This window comes from Emericellopsis cladophorae (genome assembly GCF_022114955.1).
Source record: "Emericellopsis cladophorae strain MUM 19.33 chromosome Unknown NODE_6_length_900724_cov_123_231613, whole genome shotgun sequence".
In the NCBI taxonomy this organism is placed as follows: Eukaryota; Fungi; Ascomycota; class Sordariomycetes; order Hypocreales; family Bionectriaceae; genus Emericellopsis; species Emericellopsis cladophorae.
Genome location: NW_026250931.1, coordinates 358,830 through 382,974, shown reverse-complemented (window position 1 = coordinate 382,974; position 24,145 = coordinate 358,830). Strand labels below are relative to the sequence as shown.

General features: G+C 57.3%; 6 protein-coding genes across 6 annotated transcripts; 3 read left to right on the top strand and 3 right to left on the bottom strand.

Moving 5' to 3' along the window:
• Positions 1-691: 691 nt before the first annotated feature.
• Positions 692-2,554, top strand: J7T54_001684 (uncharacterized protein; the record flags this gene model as incomplete). The annotated part of the gene is made up of 7 exons (XM_051503706.1): positions 692-755; positions 964-1,058; positions 1,204-1,387; positions 1,441-1,671; positions 1,725-1,792; positions 1,854-2,023; positions 2,107-2,554. The coding sequence occupies 7 exons, from the start codon at positions 692-694 to the stop codon at positions 2,552-2,554; spliced, it is 1,260 nt and encodes a 419-aa protein (XP_051364664.1).
• A 930-nt stretch (positions 2,555-3,484) lies between these two features.
• J7T54_001683 (3-phytase A) lies at positions 3,485-5,455 on the top strand (the record flags this gene model as incomplete). Its single annotated transcript, XM_051503705.1, has 4 exons — positions 3,485-4,303; positions 4,363-4,424; positions 4,479-4,624; positions 4,680-5,455. The coding sequence occupies 4 exons, from the start codon at positions 3,485-3,487 to the stop codon at positions 5,453-5,455; spliced, it is 1,803 nt and encodes a 600-aa protein (XP_051364663.1).
• Positions 5,456-5,796: 341 nt separating this feature from the next.
• Positions 5,797-7,505, bottom strand: J7T54_001682 (Ammonium transporter-like protein; the record flags this gene model as incomplete). Its single annotated transcript, XM_051503704.1, has 3 exons — positions 5,797-6,383; positions 6,440-7,363; positions 7,436-7,505. 3 exons carry the CDS (start codon positions 7,503-7,505, stop codon positions 5,797-5,799), a joined length of 1,581 nt encoding a protein of 526 aa, XP_051364662.1.
• Positions 7,506-10,028: 2,523 nt separating this feature from the next.
• Positions 10,029-12,420, top strand: J7T54_001681 (uncharacterized protein; the record flags this gene model as incomplete). Its single annotated transcript, XM_051503703.1, has 2 exons — positions 10,029-10,295; positions 10,366-12,420. 2 exons carry the CDS (start codon positions 10,029-10,031, stop codon positions 12,418-12,420), a joined length of 2,322 nt encoding a protein of 773 aa, XP_051364661.1.
• A 155-nt stretch (positions 12,421-12,575) lies between these two features.
• Positions 12,576-14,177, bottom strand: J7T54_001680 (Endoglucanase-like protein; the record flags this gene model as incomplete). The annotated part of the gene is made up of 1 exon (XM_051503702.1): positions 12,576-14,177. One exon carries the CDS (start codon positions 14,175-14,177, stop codon positions 12,576-12,578), a length of 1,602 nt encoding a protein of 533 aa, XP_051364660.1.
• A 1,797-nt stretch (positions 14,178-15,974) lies between these two features.
• Positions 15,975-17,672, bottom strand: J7T54_001679 (uncharacterized protein; the record flags this gene model as incomplete). Its single annotated transcript, XM_051503701.1, has 4 exons — positions 15,975-16,189; positions 16,247-16,388; positions 16,449-17,533; positions 17,594-17,672. The coding sequence occupies 4 exons, from the start codon at positions 17,670-17,672 to the stop codon at positions 15,975-15,977; spliced, it is 1,521 nt and encodes a 506-aa protein (XP_051364659.1).
• Between the last annotated feature and the right edge of the window lie 6,473 nt (positions 17,673-24,145).

The window sequence follows — 24,145 nt, the reverse complement described above, 5'->3', positions numbered from 1 at the left end:
CTGTCTTATTCCGCACCCTCACCACCACCGATATGCTACTGCCGTGTGCCAGACCAGTGGCGAAAACTAATTGCAAACTACCTGACGGTTCTTCGCAGGCAGGGCCTCGGCCAGTCCTAGTTTCACGGGCGAGCGATTTAGTAATGTGATCAAGCGTCAAGACCCGTGTCTACGGCAGCTTGCCCAGGGGAGCTATGCCATGATGAGAATTCGCGCGGCAGAGTTCCTTTCCCACAGCGCAGGCTGCCATGACATTGGCTAGCAATCTGTCTCGATGGTGCTTGTTAGCGGAAGCGGCCCGGGTGGTCCATATGACGGTGGCGCCCCTCCGTCCCCCTCTCGTGAGGACGATCAAGATAATATTCGCCCCCCAGAAACAATGGAACACAACGAGTGCGGTCAGGATCTGTGGCCGTGCGACGTTGACCAAGGCCGTCGCCCCCGCCCCCGCCCAAACCTGCATCGTACATATTTGCTGGGCTGTTTATTATTAGTCTAACGGTAGTAGGTGAGGGTACATACAGTTCGAGTGCAGCGCGCACGCACCCACGTACGGGGCTTGGAACGACGCGGAAGCAAAAGCATGCATCCTGATTTCGGTGCAAACGAACACTAGTGCCATCTTCCTTCGGAGTGGCCACGGCTGGCGCCGTGCTCGGGTCTCAACGGAGTACAGAGCGCGTCACTGGTCATGTCGACGACCCTTGTGTTGCTTCTTCTCCTCGACAACGGCGGCGCCCTAACATTGCAAAATGGTACGCAAACGCTGTATTTTTGGCTGTGGGAATTTTGCCCCCAGCCAGGGGCGATTGTCTGCCGCTCTTCAGTTCGTGTAAATACTTGTGTGCCTTGCAGACCGCGACACAATATGTAACTACCCTTCTGAGCCGGCGGTGTCATTGCGAGACCGCTGTCAACATTACGCAGGGGAAAGAAAGCAGTCGTTGCGGCTTGACCATCAAGGGGACCACGAACTCGCGGTCAACTCACTGGCCGTCGTCGTCGTCGTCGTCGTTGCGGTAGTCCTCGTCGTTTTCTATAAGAAGGCCGTGTCTCTTGTGCGTTGAGCCCACCACTTGAGCACGTCAGCCTTCGCTCAGACGAACTGGCTCTTCCTACTTGCAAACCCAAGCCAGAGCAGTATTGACCGAGCCTGCCACCACCACCATGACATCTTGCGCAGCACAACCACCCTCGACACAGGTGCCCTTGGGGCCAATTTCTGGGAGCTTGGCTGCAGGTCCCGGCCTGCCAGCTGGTTTCCCCCGTGCCGTGGACTCGCCGCTGGTATGGGAAGGCGCCCAGTTCGAGAATGAGAAGGAATATGTGCTCCACATGCACGAAGCCGACGTAGAGGAGGCAAACAACGCCCTGCGGTGCTTCAAAGGTGCGAAATTCGGCCGGTTGGCTGTCCGTGTCCAGTGGCTAATCCTGCTCTAGAATTTGGCCGCCAGGGCTACGAAGTGTCTCGAGATACCTTTCCTCTACCCAACCTGGGGAAGAGGCTCGAAGCTCTGAAGCTGGAGATACACCAAGGACGCGGATTCGGGGTGGTGCGCGGCCTGCACCCCGAAAAGTATTCGGTCGAAGACCTCAGCATGCTACAGCTCGGTCTGCAATGCTACATTGCCAATCGCCACGGCCGACAGGACCGCAAGGGCAACATGATGGGTGAGCAACATGTCGCGGAGACTTGTCCGCCAAGAGCTCACACTGGCTACTAGTTCACATCATCGCGGACGACTCATCGGCAGCCGCTGCAGGACACCACCGCCACTCGACAAACCCCATTGTAAGTGATGCCGTGTCCATGCGTCGTCGTGGGAGGGACTCCACGCTGAGACTTGATGTAGACCTTTCACAATGAAGAGGCGGGAGACGTTGTGAGCTGGATGACGAGGAGCACGGCAGCATCGGGTGGCCGGTGCATCATTGCATCGTGCTACACGGTGTACAATGTGCTGGCCCAAGATCGCCCGGACCTCCTCCGCGTACTTGCTGGTGCCGACTGGCCTTTCGCGTTGTGAGTGTATCCCCTCCGAGCGAACCTGATTTTGGGCGCGAATACAGATGGAGTTGCCGGTTGGCTAACATACAAACGTGAAGGCCGCAGTTCCAAAGCCGTCCAATCCTCTTCCACCACGAAGGTCGCCTGATGATGAACTTTGGAAGGACGCCACTGATCGGCAACCAGACACACCCGCGCTGCGAGAGCCTGCCCTCGTTGAGCGAGCGGCAGCTCGAGGCACTGGACGCGGTGGAGAAGATAGCCCGGGCGACGGAGCTTGCGATCACGACCAAGCCTGGTGACCTGCACTTCATCAACAACCTCGCTGTCCTCCATAGGCGCCAGGGGTTCGTCGATGGAGCTGCGGCTGCGGAAAAGCGACATCTGGTGCGCATGCGACTGCGGGACGATCAGCTGGGGTGGGCGCTCCCCGATGAGCTGCGCAACGAGTGGTACCAGGCCTTTGACGAGCACCGACGAAGCAAGGTGTGGCACCTAGTGCCTATGCCCCCGGGGTACTACCCACTTCGAGCGCAGCCCAACTAGCTAGTTGGTACTCAACGCCATCTCGTCGTCGGGTAGAGCTTGGGGGCCGGACGTCCAGCGTCCTCACACCTTGTGCAGCTGCAGACTGCAGGACAGGAGTGGGCGCTCGGACGGAGTGCCTCTGCGCACGGCGATTCTACCGTCTCCATACATTTGTAACCATTGTACGAGGGAGTTCTTGTTGAAAAAAGTTTTGTTTTTTGCTTGCCAGGCAATCTCGAATGCATTGAATGGTGTGCCGTATTGCAAGACGGAGCAATCACTCCGTGCGCGAAGGACGTGCAGTACTATGTACAGTAGGACGGTCCGTATCGGACCGCATGTATGTTTATCGACGGGTCATGGTCCGCGAGGGCCAGGAGTGGCATTGTGCATATGCGGGCTGAGGCTTTCAAATCACGGCCGAAGCGAGGCCGCCTCGCTGTCGGCAGTCCACAGCCAGGAGAGCAACAAGTCAATCATGGCAGATGAAAAGTTGAGTGAGGAACGAGGACGGCGGGGGAGAAAGAGCAGCCAGCCAGCGTCTAGAGGCAGCGACGGACAGTGTGCAACACTGTCAACCCTGTGTAAGATTGGCCTCGCCTGCACACATACATACAATTCTTTGAACACTGTGCAGCTTCTGTTCGCCCCGCAAATTACCCAACTTGGAGGTAGGCACCTCTTTGGATACCTGGACCTTGCTCCACCACTCAACTCGCTCACTGAGCACTCACTCCGGTCGCTCTATCCCCATTTGCAGAAGCTGGAGTCTTGGACTTGACATTGACGGATTATCATCATCATCATCGACACCATCGACATCACCATCACTGTCTCGCGGTTGCATAGCTTGACCTTGTCGACATCCCGACACGCAGCTTCGCTCCTCGTCTCGTCCCTGGCAGGTTGCAGCCCTCACCAGGGGTCGCTCATCGCAGAGGTCCCACCATGACTGCCGCGTCCCCATCGACCAATGGCCCAACTACAGGAACAGGCTACCGGCCTGTGCTTCGCACCAAGGAGAGCGACGACAGCCTCTCCTCCAAGGCGCAGCTAGCCGACCTTGAAGGGCCCGCGCTGTATGTTCGACCAGACACCCACTTTCGCAACGCAACCTACATCTTGACCTTTGCCACCATCGTCCTGCTCTCCACCACAATCTACGGCTGGCTGCCCTACGCATACATCGGCGGCGGCCTCGGGCGTGCCGGGCACGGCTGCGACTGCTCAGGGCCCAAGCCGCCTCAATACTTCCAGACGTCACCCGAGCTATGGGCTGGACCTACCGCGACGGGGCGGGCCGCCTTCATGGCCCAGACGCGGGTCTTTGAGCCCACGGCGACCTTTGTGCCCAACGAGCCCCTGCAGACGTCCATCCCCATTGAGGGCATGCAGCAGGGCAACGAGAGCATCTTCCAGATGATGGGGTTCCTGTCGCCGTATTCGCCATCGCCCGGCTTTGGCGTCGACGAGTACCCCATTCCCGAGGGCGCCGACATTGTGCAGGTCCAGATGCTGTCTCGGCACGGCGCACGGTATCCCACGTCCGGCTCCAACGTGGCCGCCCTGGGCCAGAAACTCGGTCCCCTCGGAGACAACTTCAAGCCTCAGGGGGACCTGGCCTTTCTCAAGGACTGGAAGTACCAGCTCGGCGCCGAAATCCTCGTCCCCAAGGGTCGCCAGGAGCTGTACGACTCGGGTGTCCTGCATAGCTACATGTATGGCAGGCTATATAACCCAAACAGCAAGCTCATTGTGCGCACAACGGTATGTGTCTCTCGTCTATTTATTGAGCATGTGCAAAGCCTTTGCTAACAATTCTCCAGACACAGGATCGCATGCTCAAGTCCGCAGAGAACTGGGTCTCAGGCTTCTTTGGTCTCGAGTGGTGGGTTCAGCATTTGGTCACAGCGGAGGATTTGCAGTATTGACCCGTGTACAGGACAAAAAATGCGACCATTGAGGTGATCATTGAGGACGGCGGCTTCAACAACTCCCTGGCCGGCTCACTGAACTGCCCGAACGCGTACGCTAAGTCCACAGGCGGAGAGGCTCAGAAGACCTGGGTTGAGATTTACCTCAAAGACGGTGCGTTACTAGGATGAACGCTCGCTTGAAACAGTTTGTGCTAATACGTCTGCAGCCGTTGCACGTTTCAATTCAATGACGAGCGGCTTTGAATGGACAACCGACGACGTCTATGCCGCCCAGAATATGTGCCCCTACGAGACCGTCGCCTACGGGTACAGCAGATTCTGCGAGCTGTTCACATATCAAGAGTGGCAGGACTTTGGCTACTCCATTGACCTGGCCTTCTCTGGCAGCAGTGCCTTTCACAGCCCGACGGGACGCGCCGTTGGCCTGGGCTACCAGCAAGAGGTCATGGCCCGGCTCCGGAACCACACGCTGGGGTACTCTGGCTCGCAGATCAACACGACGCTCGACGGGATGCCAGAGACTTTTCCCCTGAACCAGAGCCTGTACTTTGACTTTTCACACGACACCAACATCGCCTCGGTGCTGACGGCGTTTGGCCTCGTGCAATTCAAGGAGGACCTGCCGGCCGACAAGAACCCGCTGGACCACGCCTACAAGATCTCCCACATCACGCCGTTTGGCGCGCGCCTCGACATTGAGGTGATCCGCACGCCCAAGCCGGTCTCGCCCAACCGCGATGGCTACCTCCGGGGCGGCGAGACAAAGTACGTCCACTTTGTCCTCAATCAGCGCACGCTGCCCCTAGGCAAGTCATTCCCCGAGTGCGACCCGGGTCGCAGGGACGGCTGGTGCGAGTTTGACACGTTTGTCAAGGTGCAGGAGGGCATGCGCGGAAAGGCACAGTACGAGCACGCCTGCTTTGGGAAGTACGAGGCCACGCCGTACGGCGAGGTCACCGACGGCGCACCCGTCCAACCTTGATCACATGTATATCAAACATGTCACAGAAGTCATCCACTGCAATGCAAACATGGGCGCACTACTGAGTGAACAGATTCGTTTCATTTTGTCTTTCCGGCCTAGCCGTCAAGGCGGCCCTGAGGTGATAACTAAACAAGGATCCAACGGATATCCAACACGTCCATCGCAGAGGAGCATGTCTGCACTGCAGAACAAAAAAGAAAAAAGACTTGCTCCTCAACTCCAATTCTGTCGCTTTTCCCTTGCCTGCTCATTGCAAGGTGTTTTTTCCCATGCAGAAATATTAAAATGTATGATCTAGTGTATGTGCAGGTATTCAAATTGGGACATGGCGAATGAAATCAAGCGCTCTTCTCGTTCGTGGGCGCGGCCGCGGCGGGCTCGAGCTCGGACGGCTCCTGGCCAGCAGCAGCAGTGGCAGTAGCAGCCTGGGGCTGGTGGGCCTTCTCGTCGTGCCCGGCACTGCTGGGCGGCGACGACATCTGGGCGTGCTCGCGGATGCCGTGCTGGGGCTCGAGGACGTCACCGTCCTGGGCGGGCTCGCCGCGCTGGGGGCTCCAGGCGAGGAAGTCCCTGCGGACCTCGACGTAGTCGTACGAGAACTCGCCGTGCTGGTCGTCGTCCATGCCGAGGAGCTCGGCCTCCTCTGAGGCGCGCAGCTTGAGGCCGGGGATCAAGTCGATGATCTTAGCGATGGCGGCGGACATGACAAATGTATAGGCGGACGAGGCGACAATGGCGGCAATCTGCCAGCCAATGACGACGTAGTTGCCGTCCATGAAGCCACCGGGAGTGCCCGTGTTGACGCCGTCGAGGCCAATGATGCCGCCGGTGGCGAAGAAGGCGTTGAAGAGGAGTCCGACAATGCCACCGATGCCGTGCTCGGCAAAGACATCGAGCGAGTCATCGATGCCGATGAGGAACTTGACTGCAGGGCTGTTAGGAAAAAGAGTCACGACAAGCAGTTGATCAAAGGAGACTCACTCTTAGTGCCAAAGTTGCAGGCGACGCCCGCGACGACGCCCAGGATGATGGAGGCCCAGGGGTCGATGAAGCCGGAGGCGGGCGTGGCGGCCACGAGACCGGAGATGGTGCCGGAGCACCATCCGACCATGGACCACTTCTTGGCAAGGCGGTAGTCGAGGAGGCACCAGGTCATGGCGGCGAACATGGCGGTGAGGCACGAGTTCCAGCTGGCCATGACGGCACGGAGGTTGGCGCCAAAGGCGGAGCCGCCGTTGAAGCCCATCCAGCCGACATACAGAAAAACGGTGCCGAGGGTGATGAGAGAGATGTTGTGGGGGCGAAAGTTCATCATCATCTTCTCGTTGCGGCGGCCGAGGACCCAGGAGTAGGCGAGGGCGGACATGCCAGAGCCGATCTCGACGGGGACGCCGCCGGCGTAGTCGAGGACGCCGTTCTGGAAGCCCCAGCCGTTGCCGTTCCAGACCCAGTAGGCGAGGGGGCAGTAGACGAGGGTCGCCCAGCAAAAGACAAAGACCATGGCGGGGATGACGCGGCCGCGCTCGGCGACGGCGCCAATGGTCAGGGCGGCGGTGACGCCGCAGAACATCATCTGGTAGAAGGAGTAGAGCAGCTCGGGGATGAGGGGGCTGCCCTGCGAGGGGGCGGCCCAGACCTTCATGAGGCCAAAGTTGCGCAGGTCGCCGATAAAGGGGTTGCCGGAGGTCGGGCTGAAGGCGAGCGAGTAGCCCCAAAAGTACCACTGGAAGACGACGACGGAGAAGGACATCATGACGGTCCAGAGCATGGACAGGGCGGACTTGCGGCGGGCGAGGCCGGAGTAGAGAAAGGCGATGCCGGGAATCATCATCAGGACCAGGCAGGAGCAGATGATGATGTAGGCCTGGTCACCGGCCTGGTACCACTGGTTGAGGTTCTCGGTGTCTGCGGATTCGTTGTCAGTCTGGCTGCTTCAAGAGGGCAACGGCAGTGGCTCCGGGAGGAAGAGGAACGTACAAGAGTCTCCTCCGTGGACTTCGTCCGTGCCATTGAAGGGCACCGGGGCACCGACGTGTGAGTAGGACATGGTGGCGTTTGTGTTGTCGGTATTCGGTCGTCGAGAAGGGTGATTGATGGGCGTCGATTTTTCAAGTGTGAGATGTGGTCCGAGATGGGTGTCTGTGTACCCGTGCCCAAGCTCAGTGTCGCAATGCTGGCTGCTTGTATTCGAGAAATTAGAAAGGATCGGACAGGCAATACCAGTGGGTTGGAGAGATGTGCACAATTGATCCGGGGGGAGTGGGCAGAACCTAAATATCAATGTCCATCAATCCATCCCCCGGACGGAACCCTTGATCAGAATAGATAGCTGTCGCGTGTTACCGTTGCTATTACTCGCACACATTATCTCTGGCGAAAGGCATGTCGAGGGGGTGGCCACTGGGCCAAGATGGGTGGACGGTGCCCCCCCCAGGACCCTATCTTGATAAGACCAGGACGCAGATCATGTACACAGCGAGAGTCGTAGCGAATAACTAGCAGTGGTGCATAGTACCAGAGGGAGAGAGAGTGGGTGGGATATTATCGACTACGTACGTATCGGGAACGCACGGGGGGTGTGGGCAGTGCCATCCGCGCAAGTAAGTCATCCCTCCACGTAAGATAGCCAGCCACGGCCAGCCAGGCGGCACCAAGGACTCGGGAACTAATTGATCCAAGAGGCAAGACGCATTTCTTGGGCGACGATTCGTTCGAAGGGCATGAAAGCCCGTTGTTTTGAGTCTTGGGTCTCGAATCCGTAGACATCTGGGGGCTGCTGTGGCCCAAGCAGCAGGTAACCCTTGACGTTTTTCGATTGCAAATGGTTTTTGGGGCCCTGAATTCTTTCTTTTTTTTTTTTGTTTGGCTGTCCGTGTGAATGAGGTTGCGTAGCTGAGACGCGCTGGGCCGCCTGCCCATGACTGCAATCTCATGTTTCAGCCCAACGTGGGATGTACGAATTCTCAGCCGTGATACTGAGCCTTGTTTGTGATACGGACATTTTACGCACCACGTTTCCCCAAGATTGATGATTGCTGCGTGTTACGTGCTGAAACGCGGAAGTAAGCTTAAATGCCGTATGGTACGGTCGGTAGTGAGTAGGTAGTTATCCATCCATCGCCAGTCTATCGTGGGCACAGTTCGAGGTCATCGTCATGATTCAAGATACGACCACACACCTGGTGTCTCTGGAACAGCATCAGACGTTCAACGACGGACGGACACTGACGTGACGCGGCCATCCAGACCCGTTTGGCGGATGAAACCGGGGGGACGGCAACAGACTAAGGCCTCAGCGCATGCAGTACAATCATATAGCAAAAGATGCTCAGATAGGATTGCCGGCCAGTTGTTGTAGATTCATCATGTCATGGAACCGTCGGGAGATAGCTGATAAGTTGACGCTGACGAGTGATTGGGCGATAGCGGCGGGACTAGGTGTCCAGGAAACTCATCGGGCAACGTAAAAGGTCGCCGCCGCCTCGAGCGAGTCGAGGCCAATCCATTATTCCTGCAATTAGGTCACTCTCCTGCCGTCTTTCAGCTGCCGACCAATCCGGCGGCCTCCAGCTGAGGCGACTGCAGATGGGACCCAATCAGAAGCCGTCGTGAAGAGTGCATGACGGCAGCGCATCATGTCATCTCCCTCGCCTCATTCGTTAGGCGCGCCTTCCCATTCAGTGACCACCGACTGGACACTGTGCTCACGGTCACCCTGCACCTCGGATCGACCCTTCCTTGCGTGCAGCCAGCGTCCGTCCCGGGGCCTGACTGGACCCCCGAGCCCCGTCCGATCTCCGGGAGTCCGATCCGCCATCATGCGTAGGCCGGCATTCATTCCACATATCCACCCCCCGGGCTTGTCCGTTCTCGGCCCTTGGCTTGAAGTTGAGTTTTCAAGCATGCCTGCAGTTGAAAGGCGTGACAGGAGCTCGCGACAGAAATCCACCCTCCTAGACCAATGCTATTAAATACAGATAACATCTGCACACATCTTGTGCCAGATTGCCCTTTGACCTCACGCGCATGCCAGTGTCTCACGCATTGCCACTCTTGATGAACCTGCGATCACCTCTCTTATCTCTCGGACAGATGAAGCTACCGCGGTGCCAATGAGGTTACGCTCAGAGACAAATCAACTGAAGTCACTGCAGCCTCGGTTATACGTGTACATAGTAAGCTGCGCTCGGGAACCTTCTCACGAACCTAGCTGCGAGACTGGGTGATGTTCAGGGTAGTCAACTCTAAAGCCAGACATGAACGCAGGGTAGGTAGGTAGGTAGGCAGAGCTCATACAATAGCAAAGATGTACGTCACGGGACCCCGCGATCACAGGCGCGACCCTCGCAAGTTGGCCAATCCCCTCGCCACACTCCAGTCCTCGTTCGCGACAAACAAAACGTCGCCCGTCCCGCGCTGTCCTGTCCTCCCCCAACCATCGGCCGACGACCCAGAGGGCCGCCCAGAAAAGCTTGCGACAAGCGACCAGACGTCCATGCTTCCGCACTCGAGGCCCCTTGCTGAACGCAGCAAAGGAGGCTGCTGATCCCTCCCCCGCCCGACATCGAGCATGTCCCAACCGCCACCAACGGGCCTCGTCGTCGGACCATGTCACCACCAGGGCTCCGAGCGCTTCCACCCCGACGCCCTGCGCGCACTGCGCCAGCGCGAGTCCTTCTGGCGCGCGTATAGGGTGGTGCCGCCATCGCTGGCCTGGCCCGCCACCGATGCCTACCACGTACCCGTCGACACGCTCGGCGAGGACCCCCTCCTCTACCTCATCCCGGACTGTCAAGCGCATCGCAACAACCTGACGGCGCTGTCGAGTGTCCACAATGTTGGTGCAACCCCCTCCCCCCCTTTCCCTTCCATCACATAGTATGGCGGCTGTCTGACACTCATCCTAGCTGTACTTTGCCGCCTACCAGAACCATGTCTTCGTCTATCGTCCTATGCTCACGGCCGCGCCCAACCTGTCGAAACACCCGCAGGTCAAGATCCGATTCGAACCCACCAAGCAAGGCCTCGACGTGGGCGGCGCCATCGATACTGTCTTTCGGGGGCAGTCCCTCAACCACATCATCGTGGGCATGCTGGGCCACGACGAGATCCTGCTCGGCTGCGCCGACAACGGGGACGTCACCGCGTACTACACACAGGACATAGCAGCACACGCCTACGGGGAAAGCCAGGCGGAGAAGAACCGCAGGCCGCTGCGACCGTGCTTCCGCTCCAACGTCAACAAGAGTGCCTGGGGTCTCGCCATACACACAAAGTCACGCCTCATCGCCGTCAGCACCAACCGCGCCGAGGTCACCGTCCTCGCGCCTGCCCTGTATAGCGACACGGACCGCGAAACGGCATGCACCACGCCAGAGGATAAGGTCCGCGCGCGCTGCCGCGACTGGCGCATCATCGTGGCCTTGCCGGCGCAGACCAGCAACCTGCCCAACGTCACATTTATGGACGACGAGCACGGGCACGCGCACAAGATCTGTGCCATCGACATTCACGGCACCATATTCGTAGCCGACATCTGGCGTGCCAACCGTGGGGTGCTGCGCATCCGACCAGCTGACGGGTACCTGCGCCAGAGCGAGGAGGAGATGGGCCAGGTCTCCAGGGGCTGGGGTGTCCTCGCGTTGCACAGGAAGCACTTTATGACGGTCAAGTCGGTCCAGGAGCTGACGGGCCTGGCCCTGCACAGCATATGCATCAGTGACCCATGGAGCTCTGCGCAGTTTCGTCGGGCCAACATTGCGACGGCGCTGCAGAATGTACCCGACAATCCATCACGATGCTTTGCGCCACCGCGGCCGCTGTCATTGGACAGTGACTTGTACGCCTCTGATGTTGCATCGGAAGTAGGCGAGCAAGACGAGGAGGAGGAGGAGGAGCAGGAAGAAGAAGAAGAGGAAGAAGGCGATTCAGACGATGATGATGATGATGATGATGATGATGATGACGATGACGATGACGATGACGATGACGATGACGATGACGATGACGATGACGAGGAGGAGGAGGAGGAGGACGAAAGCAGCGGTGTCAATCACGGTACTGTTCTGGCAGCAGACCCCCGGCCCGCCCCGATTCCCCTCGCCTCGTTCATTACGCAGGCCGTCGAGAACCACCTGAACGAGACCCGCGGAGAGATGATCGCGGCAGATGCCCAAGGCGGCCTTCCCGTGCCCCGGGTATACCATCCGCACCTGGGAGCCATACGGCACGAGTGGCCGGAAGGGCATCTGCCCGACCCCACGCCCGACAGCAAAACAGGGGCCCGCAAGGCCTACAGCGACCCGATGAGCTTCGTGTACCCCAAGGAGTACTGCCGGGAGCTGTACCAGAACAACGTGCCACACGACGACGCGGCGCACGGTCTGGCGCACGGCTACACGATCCTGCGGACGTACGAAAAGGACTTTGAGCTGATCCCCGCCGTGCGGGCCACGTTTGGCAGTTTCTTTGACAAGATTGGTCTCTACTGCTCCGACGCCCTCCGCTGCGAGGAGCTGGCGCACGAGGGACCAGACACGGACCTTTTCATGACAACGAGCCGTCTCAACATGCTGGCCCACGTACCCGAGCTGTGCATGGTTGTCATCGGCTCGGCCACGGGACGCGTCCTGCTGGCGACGCTGACGTGCCTGGCCAATTCCCGCATGGACCCTGTTTTCGATCGCCGTGGCGACGCGTCCCGCCTCAAGTACGGCATGCGTCTAGAGGCGGTCCTGCCCAGGAAGAGTGAGGAGGCTCGTTACAGGAGACACGACGGCACGAAGCGGCCCCTGCATGGACTGGCCGTGGGTCGGGTACCGCAGGCGAGGGGTGGAGACCACCGCCAGGCCGCCGGGCAGGCGCCGCTGCGATACCGGATCATGCTGCATTATAGGGATCATACCATCTTGACATATGAGGTTACGAGGCATATGGAGACGGGCATGTTGTGTCTGTTTTGATCTGATCTGGTCGTTGCGGAGCGTGGCGTCTGGTTAATGTTTGGGTGTATTCTCTGGTCTAATCACGTCCGAGTTTGGGGAGCAAGTAAAGAAAAAAAAGGAATTGTTCATAACGCTAATTGTCCAGAAATCGTCAAGTTTCGTATATGTATACATCATTGCGACATGAGCTCCAGCATGTCCTTCATGCGATAGTCTAGTATAGGGGTGACATAGTCGTCCTGCACGAGGGCATAGGACTCGGCCGCGTTTCGCCGGGGCTTCCTAGGGTTGAGCGCCCAGTAGCCAAAGTCGGCGTCGTGGTACTTGAGGTAGCGGAACAGGTTGGCCCAGTAGTTTCTCGAGCCCATGCCGGGCGAGTGCGAGGCGCCGAGCTCGCCGACCCAGACGGGAGCAATGTCCTGCTCGAGGAGGTAGCCCCAGTTCCACTGCATGGTGGCGGCAAAGGACTCGTAGGTGCGCTGGACGAAGCGGCCGCCGAGGCTGCCCCAGCCGGACCAGCCATAGGCGTGGGCGGAGTAGACGAGGCGGTTGGGGACGTCGAGCCGGACGGGGCGAGTGCGGGCGCCGGAGATGTCGTTGCCGGACTCTGTGCCCTCGACAACGACGAGCCAGTTGGAGTTCATCTTGAGCAGGCGGTTGCCCGCCTTCTCGGCGGCAGCCGCCCAGGAGGACCAGGGCATGGTCCCCCACAGGCCGCGGACCTCGTTCCTCAGGTCGACGCCGATGACGAGGGGGTCGTCGACGTGGGGCCGCATGACGGTCTCCCAATTGCGGATCCAGTCCTCCTCGGTCTGGCGCACACGGCAGATGGGGCCGAGGTGGTCGTTCTGCCAGCCGGCGTCGCAGGGGTCGGCGCCGCAGCACCAGGTGGCGGCGGTGATGTGGTTGTTCATGATGACGGCGAGGCCGGCGTCGGTGAGGGAGGTGGTGACGGCGGCGAGGATCTCGAGGGCGGTCTTGCCGACGAGGTCCGGGTTCTTGGTGAGGAGCTTGGGGTCGACGACGGGGTTGGCGGTGACGAGCTCGTCGGCGTAGGGCATGCGGACGCTGTTGAAGCCGAGCTTTTTGATGGTGTCGGCAATGACGCTGCGGTGCTGGATGTTGAGGCCGCCCACGACAAAGAGCTCGTCCGAGGCGCCGTACCAGTTGACGCTGACGAGCTTGAACCGCTTGCCGTCGGCGTCGACGACATTCCTGCCCTCGGTGCGCAGCGGGAACCGGTAGTTGGACGTGTTGAGGTGGTGCGGCGGCGCGGCCAGGGGCTGCTGGCTGAAGCTGAGGGTGTCAAGGTCGGGCGTCCAGCGGACCTTGAGTGCCTTTTCGGCGCGGTACTTGTAGACGCCGTAGATGCCCAGGAGCAGGACGAGCCAGAGGAGGAACATTGCACAGCGGGGGAGGGGACGCCGCCTCCGTTTCGAGCTCCTGCGCAGGTACTGGTGCGAGGGGGGCGGGAAGTCGTGGTCCCCGAGGGACAGTGCCTCAACGTCGCCGTCGCCGTCGTCGTTGTCGTCGTCGTCCCGATATCTGCCAGCGATTCGGGGTGAGGAAGAGGAGGAGCTAGAGATGGAGGAGGAGGAACTTGACGATGAGGTCGCGGAAGCTTGGCGGTCGTGGCGCTCCTTCCTCTTCTGCTGACCACTGGCGGCGGCGGCAGGAGCCCCAAAGCCAAAGGGCCAGGCACCAGCGCCAATTGCCCCTAGCCGGTCCCCAAGCTGCGGGAGCTGTACGCGCAGCGCCCCACCAGTGCCCACCATCTTGAACATGTCGGTACGTATGCAATTAATTGAACGCGGACTTGTTTTAAACGTTGGGCCAGAGGAATTGGGCTCGTAAAGTCGGTCTCTCAAGCCGGAGATATTTCGTTTGCTGCGACTGCCCTTCCGCCTTGTTGTTCGGTGCCCGTTGCCCGACTGGTGAAGCACGTGCTTCGGTATCAAGACTTGAATATGTGAGTGTCGTCACCTACTACGGCTAGAAGGGGTATCGTATAAGGCAGGACACGGGAGCCAGCGACGGGAGCGATGAAGAATCAAGGACACCATCCAGACGCTGCCCAAGGCGAGGCAGAGCCGCCTTCAAAAGGAATCGAGAGAAAACACATATTGCGGCCCATCGAGTAAAAAGGAACAGCCATCCGGTACGTCCGGCTCCCACTCCCAGCCAAGGTTACCGTACCCATTTGTCATCTGTCATAGTGTGTGTACCCGCGAGTATGTGCGCGCGCGCGCGCGAGCACTCTCTTTCGTCCGTACGGCGTCAGCCTGCCACGACGATGGGGCTGCTGTCCCGAAGATGCCGGTGTCATCACCACCCCGAGGAAGACCGCGATCGACGCACAGGCAGGCAGCCAGGCACTAGGCGCGCGAGCGTTGGCTGCATGCACACGAGCAAGATACCAATACGAAGAGAGCACGTAACATAGTCATCGAGCGTCCTCTGCAAAACATCAGTACACAGACACTTGCTGAGAAGTGAGCACATGAGCAGACAGGCAGGACTACGAATACGTGCATGTACGTACGTACGTAAATACGGAGTACGTGCTTGTACAGAGGTATCATCGGGACTTTTTCTTGCTTGTCTTCTGTGGCCTAGGGTCTTGGCGCGGGTTCTCGGTCCAGTCTTCGACTCGGGCTATCGCAGTACTAGTGTAAACGTATGATCACGCGACATCATGCTTACATCAAAGCTCTAATCTCCATTTCGAGCTGCCGGATCCTTCCACTAAAGTGGTTGCAACAGCCGGTAGGTAGCCCAATCGATGACCATATGATTAGTATATCTGAGTACGGATGCCGGGCCAGTCTGCTCGGACCAAATGAACTGAGAACATCCTGGATTCATGACCACGTTCAACCAGGCCAGAGACAGCAATCGCAGTCGGGCCCACCATGCTTGAAAAAAAAAGTCTTGAAATACATTTCTTTATTTGTTCGATATCCTCAGGGAGCTAGCGACATGGACGCTACCCACCCTTGCTGCTCATAGGTGAGCACAACGGCATGACGGCATGACAGCTTTCTCTCTTCCGTCACTTCCGCCAACGCCAATCACATCATGCCTCAGCTTCCCCCCTCCGGACTCTGCGATCACTTCCGAGTCCGTCGACTTCTTGAATGTAACTCTCATGTCCGAGTCAAAGGCCATACTTGTAAGCCGACTTGTGTTGGTCCACGTCCGGGAGAGGCTCCTACTCGCTGCGCAAGTTTCGGTAGCTGCTCCCCTCATCCATCTGGTCTGACGCGATTTTTCGCGCACGCATCGACCAGACAGCCTGAACTGGCGCGCTCGGCACGGTTGGCCTACGCATGCTCTGTTTGTCATTTGGAGTTTCAACCAAGCATCAACAACTGCAAGCTCGACGGCCTGTCGCCGCAGGTACACGATGCTTCTGGTGAGCTGTCAACCTGGCAAGCGGACGTCCATTTGGTCGCCCTGCGCCAGTTGCACTCGTGCCTCGCTCGCGGGCAAGGTTCGGAATCGCATCGCAGACTCTCGGTCGTCGCAGAGTGTACCCATTCATGTTCCTCTCTTTTGAGTTCTTCACCCCATCACAGCTTGTTCATGCCCAGCGGATTCATGTCGTCGTAGTGCGGTGCGTGGTAGGCTTTCTGCGAAGTCGCAAAGGTCTGGCTGGGATTCCACCGCGGCGGACTGGGCGGGCGTGGGCTCGAATAGGAATGCTCTGGCGCGTGGTATCGCGCCGTCGTGCCAAAGTAGTCGGGCGTAGACCTTCCGGCCTCGGGCTCGGGAGGCGACTTCATCACTGGGGACAGTGGTGTTATCTCCACGTTCGTGTCTTTGGAGAGCATTTCGTACGCACGTGTTTCTTGCTTGTCATCGTGGCGAGCATCGGCTGATACGAATTCGTGCATGCGACGGCGCGGGATGCACGGTATCAAGTCGATCCAGCCCGTTACCATGCTCCAGCGGCCCAAGAGAAAAAGTACCCATAACCCGTTGAGCTGGTTCGTGTTAGTCTTGGGATTCAATGTGAGGGACTAGAAGCTCGAGAGGGCGCATACCGTCAGCAGCAGAAGGACCGCCCCGACCGTTGCCTGATTGACAACCAGGCTGCTGGCCTTGTCGAGGCACTTGTCCCTGTCGCCTTCCGACTGGATGAGACAGAGACCCCATGCCTCAGCCGCCTCGCTGGTGTCGCCACGGCATTTGTCCGTGTCGCCCCCCGCCTCCGCTATACAGGCCTCCCAATCCGCGTTCATCCTGGGGTTGCCCGTGGCCGACTCGACATTGTTATCCTGGAACACAAAGACAATGGAAAAGAAAATGACATCAGCGATGATGATGAGTACAATGGCTATACCACGCCACTGGAGCCCAATGACGCGGCTGACGCGACGGTAGGCCTGACGAGGCGAGTAGTGAGAGCGAGTGATGGACGAGTGTGTGGGCAGGTTGGAGCCTTCCGTCGAGGCGCTGCTGTCGCCGAGGGCGGAGAGGTAGACCTTGATGCAGTACCCAAACGTGGCAAAGGTAATGACGACAGTCGCGCCGGCGAAGATCAGCAGGGGAATCCAAAAGGCCTCCATGCTGTTCGCGTGGTTGATGTGGCACGTTTCCCCGAACCGGAAAGAAACGCCGCTGAACACCAGGGCCAGCACCAGGCCGAGGGCGGGGACTCCCCAGCCCGCCGCCTGGGCAAAGATCATAAAGTTTCGACCGACCAGAACTTGCCAGCAGATCTGGAGGTGGAGAGAGAGGGAGCGAAGGAAAGCCCACATGACGCCAGCCCACCCGCCCAGGAGCAGGAAGGCTCCAGAGGCACCGCAGGAGGGGTTGGTGTGCATGCTATGCGGAGTGATTTTGTCAAAGCACTGATCGGTCTGCGCTGCAAGCGGGATGATGAAACCAAAGGCCATGAGCAAGACGCCAATTGTAATGCCCACGCTCAGGTAGTGGCGGTTCGTCTTCTCCACGGGGAGACAGGCCCATGAGGCGAGGAGGAAGACGCAGCAGATGCCACTCGCTGTGGCGACCCAGTTGGCGGCGTCAGTCAGCGTGCTGAAGCTATCAGGATATACCCATTGTGTCATGGGGCAAGGCAGGCAGCATGACAGCTCGGCTGAAACTCGCTGACAGACCCGACCGTCTGTGACTGTCGCAACATTAGCACTCAGCGTGGGCATGATGGGCGCACGAGCAAACTCACAGCCGCCATCCCCAAAGAGATTCACATCAAAGAACGGGGGCGGGCACAAGTTCACACCGTCCAGGGTTAGGTTGGCCATGGTGGATGGATGGAGTGGTCGGGAGGCCAGGAGCCTACGAAAGACGAAGAGAAAGAGTGTGTCCCCGGCTACGACCGAAGTCGTCAACACAAAAGGTCGCAAGCAGAAGAGGAATGGATACAGTGTTGCAACGCCAGGAGAGATATTCGCTGAAGAAGTCGAAGACGTGAGTCCCAGATCTCGCCCGCGAGGTGCAGGGCGAGGTCGAACATAAAGTATCCATCAGCGCGAGGCAGGGCCTGGCAGGCAGACCGTAGGCGAGGGTCCAGAAGAAGGGACCCCTGCTACTCTGTACTCAGCAGCATCCGCCGAGGCCAGTCATGGAGCCAGCATGCAAGCAGTGCATCTTGCCATCTTCACCCGTGGAGGGGTGCGAGGGTGCGAAGCCAATGGCACCGTGGTGGGGGGCGCGCAGAGAGAGGTGCCAGGCTGAGGGAGGGGCGAGCAGTTGGCTGTGACAGGCACGCCTGCGGCGCCCATTGGTACGTGTTAAGGCAAGGTCCAGCCTGTCTCTGGGGGGTGGGATAATTGAATATGCACGTGAGCTTCGAGGTGAACTTTGTGAGGTGCGTCGCCCCGCTGGCCAGTTTCGGCGACGGACCAAAGGCTGGGCAGGGGTACCTGCATGGGCCGTCTGGCGATGGACTGGGACTTTACATCTGCGGCGGGTCCAGTCACACAAGTTACAGCGGCTTCCGCGCACGCGGCGCAGGGGCGGCGGACCAGTGAGCTAGGGCTATCGGCCGCCCCTGGCGGGCCCCAGCCAGTCCAGTCGGGTCCATGTCCTGAATTTAAGCGACCTGCAATGCTGTAATGTGTGCGTAAGACGGCAAGAGACTAACTTCAACAACTTAGACACAGCAGATGCCGCTCACCTATCGACGAACTACGATGGTGGACTGATTCTGCCAACGGTGAGGCGCGTGTGCGCGCTGAGCGTGGCCTTTGACGATCATTGTGCGAGTCATTGGGAGACACATTTTCGCGTCGCGTCCGGTGAGCGACTGAGGAGGAAATGTACATCATCATGATGATGGTGGATGAAGTGTTTGGCTTTCGAGTTTTGACAGTGTCAGGCAGGGTGAGCCTGGTGCGAGAGGTGGGTTAGAAGTCAGTGTGTCAAGTATCAGAGTTGCTTCCTGCCTTCCTTCGTTCCTTCCTTCCTCCGGCATTCCAAACCTACCAGGTACTTACTTACCCGAAGGCAGGTGCATTTTGAACTTTACCTTGTCATGGCGATCGCACGGCCTTGGCAAGAACTGAGCACCTGCCTTGCGAACTTGGGAGGCTTCAGTCTCGTGAAGCTGCCGCGGAAGTGGCCTTGAGGTGCCAAACTTAACTCATTGGCTCGTTCACATCTTTGCTTGTCTGGCCTCGTAGCACCATGAGCTGATCGAGAATGAATCATTTAATTACTTCTGGCGGATGCTGTCGATCGGTGTTTATGGAACGCAAGGACAGGCCCCATTCAGCTGTGGGTAAGGGTTTGCGAGCTTCACGACTCGGACAATCGCAATGCCAGATCTTGCCCAGATACTACCCGTGTTCGACTCATCGCGGCGATCTGGCTGCGATCTGGGGCCAGGCTACTGATCATGGATAAAGGTACGTGACCGACCTCGTGAACCGCAACCGGCCTGTTCAGTCTTGTGTCTATTCCTTATCTTGACTTGCATCATGGCAACTACCGGCACTTATCTTCTTAGCCGCGTTTTTTCACCAAGATCGACTTGCACGGCGACGACTTGGATTTCAGTCAAGGGCTAACGTTTGTGTTTCGTGCTAGTTGCCGTTCGGCTCGCATTGGCAGACCCCACAAAGTCACTGATGACCGAATGGTGGCTCGACGATTGTCTTGAAGCAACATGTGGCCCTGAGACTCGCAGGTGCCGCGCCACAGCCGGCCTATCGCGCACCACCAACAAAGTGTGCTATGGATCATCAGTACTGACTACTGAGGGCATGAAGAACGCTCAGCTACCGTCAACAGTATCTGTCACGCACAGGCTCACGCGGTCTTGATCAATCGCGTCTCGACAAGTTGATTCGACAATGCCACACTGCACAAGTGACTGCCGTCACCAAGGCGTACGACATTGCACAGATGTGCCCGCCAATAAGCACTGTTTGCGCTTTCGAGCATGAAGCTCACCTGCGGCTATGCAGCACGCCACACTCTTCTGATTTGCACCTGAGAACTAGGTATGCTGGTGACACTTCCGATTGGAAGCCAGACCCTTCACAGTGCCGCCGTAGGGCTTGATTCACATCTGTGCGTTCTTTGCCGTCGGCCTCTGCGTCTTTGATTGTGCGCCCACCATCGTCTTCGAAAAGAACGCAATTTCATTAGACGCCATTATGGCCAGTGACGGCATCACAAATCGAGTGGTGAATTTGCTCGTCGACCTCTCAAATACTCAAAGCTTGTGCCGCGTCCGTGAGTGGTCTGCTGGGCCCTGTGCATCTTTTCCATACATGCCCCTGACTGTTGTGGGGATGGTGTGTCATTATCACAGCTGACCAGCAAGCCTTTGTACACTTCAGCACCTTTCGCTGTCTGCCTACGTACCTACCTATTGTCGTATCATGTCAGTTTATGATGACGGTGCACGATACCAGTCGCAGGAACGCGCGCGATATGCTAATGGATTCATGATCTTCACACCAACAGCCATGCATATACTTGGTATTATGGGTTCGCTTTCACGATCCGTGCCCCAGTTGCCCAGAGCGATCATCCCCGCTTCCGAGGAAACAGTGTCCAGGGCCAGGGCTGTGAACCGCGAAGCTTTGCACTTGATGGTTTGGGACTGGGGCCATGGCATTATCGCTAATGTCGGCCCCTAGGCCCCCTACGAACATGGCTTGCGAGACGGAGCTACTTATTGCCTGCTAATAAAGGCTGAGGCGGAATCATCAATTGATCTTTGCCATCGACGGCCTGGTCCGAGGCTGCGCTCAATCAGCCTTCGCCAAGGCCCCCAGCGTGCATCGTCGTCAATATATACCTCGGTGGTGTAGCCGGAAACGTTGCTGATGCAGTGACAGCAGGGTTCCGAATGCCTAGGGTTGTTTGTTCGCGAACTGCGCTTCCAATACGAGTATTTGTACAGAACAGGCCCGCCAGTAGCAAAGGTTCCAGTAGCAAAGGTTGCCTCCCAGCGCATGTTGGCTTCAGAAGCTGTGTGGTAATCATTTGACACAGTTCCGAGCTGTCCTGCAACGTGGGATCGCTTGAACCTCAGAGACAACTAAGACCAGGCCACGAGGCTGAAAAATTGTCCCTAGGTGCGCGTCATAGTCATGATCGCGACGCATTATCCAGTCTCCAATCAATCCGACACCAACGAAGATCTCACTTTCTACAAATCATTGTGATAGCCTCTCAACTACCAAATCTGGCGCGGTGTCTTGATAAATTGCTGAACTTCCCCGCCCCCGCATGTCGAAGGCAACAACCCAGCAACAATTGGGCATTTTTCACATGGACAAGAAATATCTGCGAGGCACCCATCCATGGGGTCTATCCACAATCACCGAGCCGTGTTGCTTGACCAACTTGCAATTTACCAACGCCTCCGCCCTCGAGTGCATTGCTAGTCCCGCTCAGCACGGAACTTACTTTTCCGGCCCCCCAGATCGCTGACGACAATCTCTGTGCTAACACTCGGCGAGGAACTCATCGAGATGAACCGACGCAGACACGAGAGCGCGGTTTCGAAAGTTTGCAACAACCAGTTCCGTGGATCCCTTGTGGATGCCAAGATGTCAGACTATGGAAGCCCCTGCGTGGGCGTGTGGAGTCCCAAGATCCATCCATGTCCCTGGCCGCCGGGGCTCAGTCGGCCACGTTTCACCACCAGACATCCGACACCTCGACCGAGCACTGACCTGAGGATGAGTTTTACTGCCTACTTGTATGATAAAGCCCAGAAAGACGGATATGGTGAGCTGGCGATGGCGTGGTGTGTCGCTGAGCGAATCGGCATATGCAGGCTCGCCTTCAGCAGACCGAGTGTATCCAGAGCTTCAACTAGAGTATGCACAGGACATGACAACACAAGTATACAACAACGACTGTTCTTATCAACCAGCATCTGAAAGAGGCGGGCCACGACACACGTCCTCCTCCTGGCGATTGGAGACTGAGCACAACGATGAGTGGTCGGTGATCGCTGGGTGCAACATGCCGATCAAAGCGATAAGATATTCCTACCATCATCCGCCGCCATTGGACTAGTCACTTTGTTCGTACGGATACGCACTACGTTATTGCCGGAGACGAGGAGGGATGGATTTTACCTTACAATGCCCCGATGTGGTGGTGTTCTTCGCATCGCTGATGTCAAGCTACCTCCCTCTTCTAGCACCGAGGGTGCTCTAGCTGTTCATGCGTACCCATGCTGCGTTATATAGGCCCCAAGGAGTAGGAATTGAGAACGCGGGAGAATTCTCGGTCGTGTCAGAATGCAACAGCAGACTCGGAACGAGCCCTGGCCACGACGAGACCTGAGGAGGGTTCAAACGTACATCATATATGTACGTGCAGTCAATTTGGAAATGCAGTGCTTAATAGCACATGGTGCCCTGTATTCAGAATTGTCACCTATCATTTTTAAATGCCCGAGCCAGATCGTCCGTACTCGGCGCGAACACCATGTGTAAAGTGCTGTGGCACCTTTGCCGGACATATGACCGTAGTTGGAAATGGACCAGCGTTGAAGGAGGGGGGTGTTCATGTCCTGGCGGACAGGGTCTCCCATGAAGCCCAAGGGACGTCGGCTCGCTCATTCCGCTGCAGATAGGCAATTTTCTTCGCATCAGTCTTCTAGAACAGCCAAATTCCTAGGCTCCGTGTTGTCTTACGTTCGCTACCGCACCCAAGAATTGTCGGTTCAATGTGCTTCGGGCGCTACACATGACGCTACTGCAGGTCCAGCCGTGTCGACGATGATGGGCATCAATGGACCATCAGCACGCGAACGCCAGGCCCTGCGTTCTCTGCTTGTCGCTCGTCCTGCCCCAGGGTTTGATATCTCTTGCCTGATATTACTCGACTGTGACGAATTGAACGACCCGAGTGTGATGCATGCACAAAGCGCCGGCAGCAAGGGTGATGATTGTCACGCTGCCCGTGTTCTTTTCTCCCGTTCTCTTCTTCCGTGTCACATGAAATTGAGTTCAGCCAGAATGCGGAGGTATCCCAAACTTGATATGGAGGCCGAGCTGATGCTTGTCGACCCGCCTGACGGACCGAGTGCGGATGATACGCGCAGTGACGAGGTGTTCACCTACTAATTGACTGGTAGGAGTCAAGACATTTGTGTCATCCACCACTATTTGATTTCAACTTCTCTGTGGTGAGTACTGAAATTGAATTGGATCAACCATCAATTATACGGCGCAAGCTATGCCAGTAGATTTGCTGGGGACTGCAGCTGCATGAACGCAGTTCGACCATCTCGCGCAGGTTTCTCAAACAAGGCATGTTGCGCGAGAGTAGCTGGCCTTTTTGTGCGTGGCGTAAGATATGACATGCAACCACAGGCTAGATTATTAATCTTTGTGGCAATCGTCAATTGCAATCACATGTAAGTTCAATAGATGTAGTTGTGGAAATGCCTACGATACATGTCCCTTGGACATGTCGAGTTGCAGCCTCGCGAAAGGTCAATGCGTTCACTTTAGACTTGAAGGCCCCTTCTTTCGAGTACAGATAGCAAACGTGTTTTCTCGGTGCGCTAATACCAGGTAGGCATCTTCAAATATATTATAGTTATCCATATCATAACCGTGGCCGTCCATCTCCTACCAGGCTATTGTGTCCCTGGTGCCTGCTCATCGCTTGTAGCTGCTCAATTATCCCAACCAGGCCATTGTATTATGCTTAGGCGAGCCAAGATTATTCCCACACCTTTCCCGAACGGAATCAGACGGATTTCACTTCATAGAGGCAAGGACATGCGTCGACTGTCTGCGGTGCTCAGGGGCTCGGAATAGCAACGACCAGCGCCTAATTCGCCCGGTCCTCACCGCTTTGCATATACGCGACATTTTTTGAGTCTAGGACAAACCTTTCCCATAGTTCATATGTGATAGCATTCCCGAGGCACGGGGTGGCTTCCACTCGTCCGTGAATGCCCTTGGTGACTGTTCCCGGGCTTGTCTGTGTCACTTGGGCCGACTTTGGGAATTCCTTGGAAGGTGCTGGTTTTTCATTCAGAAATAAAAATTGATCTAGCTTTTGGATTGAGCCATATTACGCGTAGAACCTGTCTCCAAGTGCACTTGATTCTTTTGATACTCAGCAATCCTTATTTGAGCTGAATTGTACAACGTTGTCTAATTTGTCCCGAACGTAACAACTAGTACACAGCAACGAAACTGGCCTTTTGAGGTAGCAACTGGTCGAGTCTCATAGAGGAATGGTACAAAAAAACAACAACATTTGATTCCTAACGTTATTAGGTCTT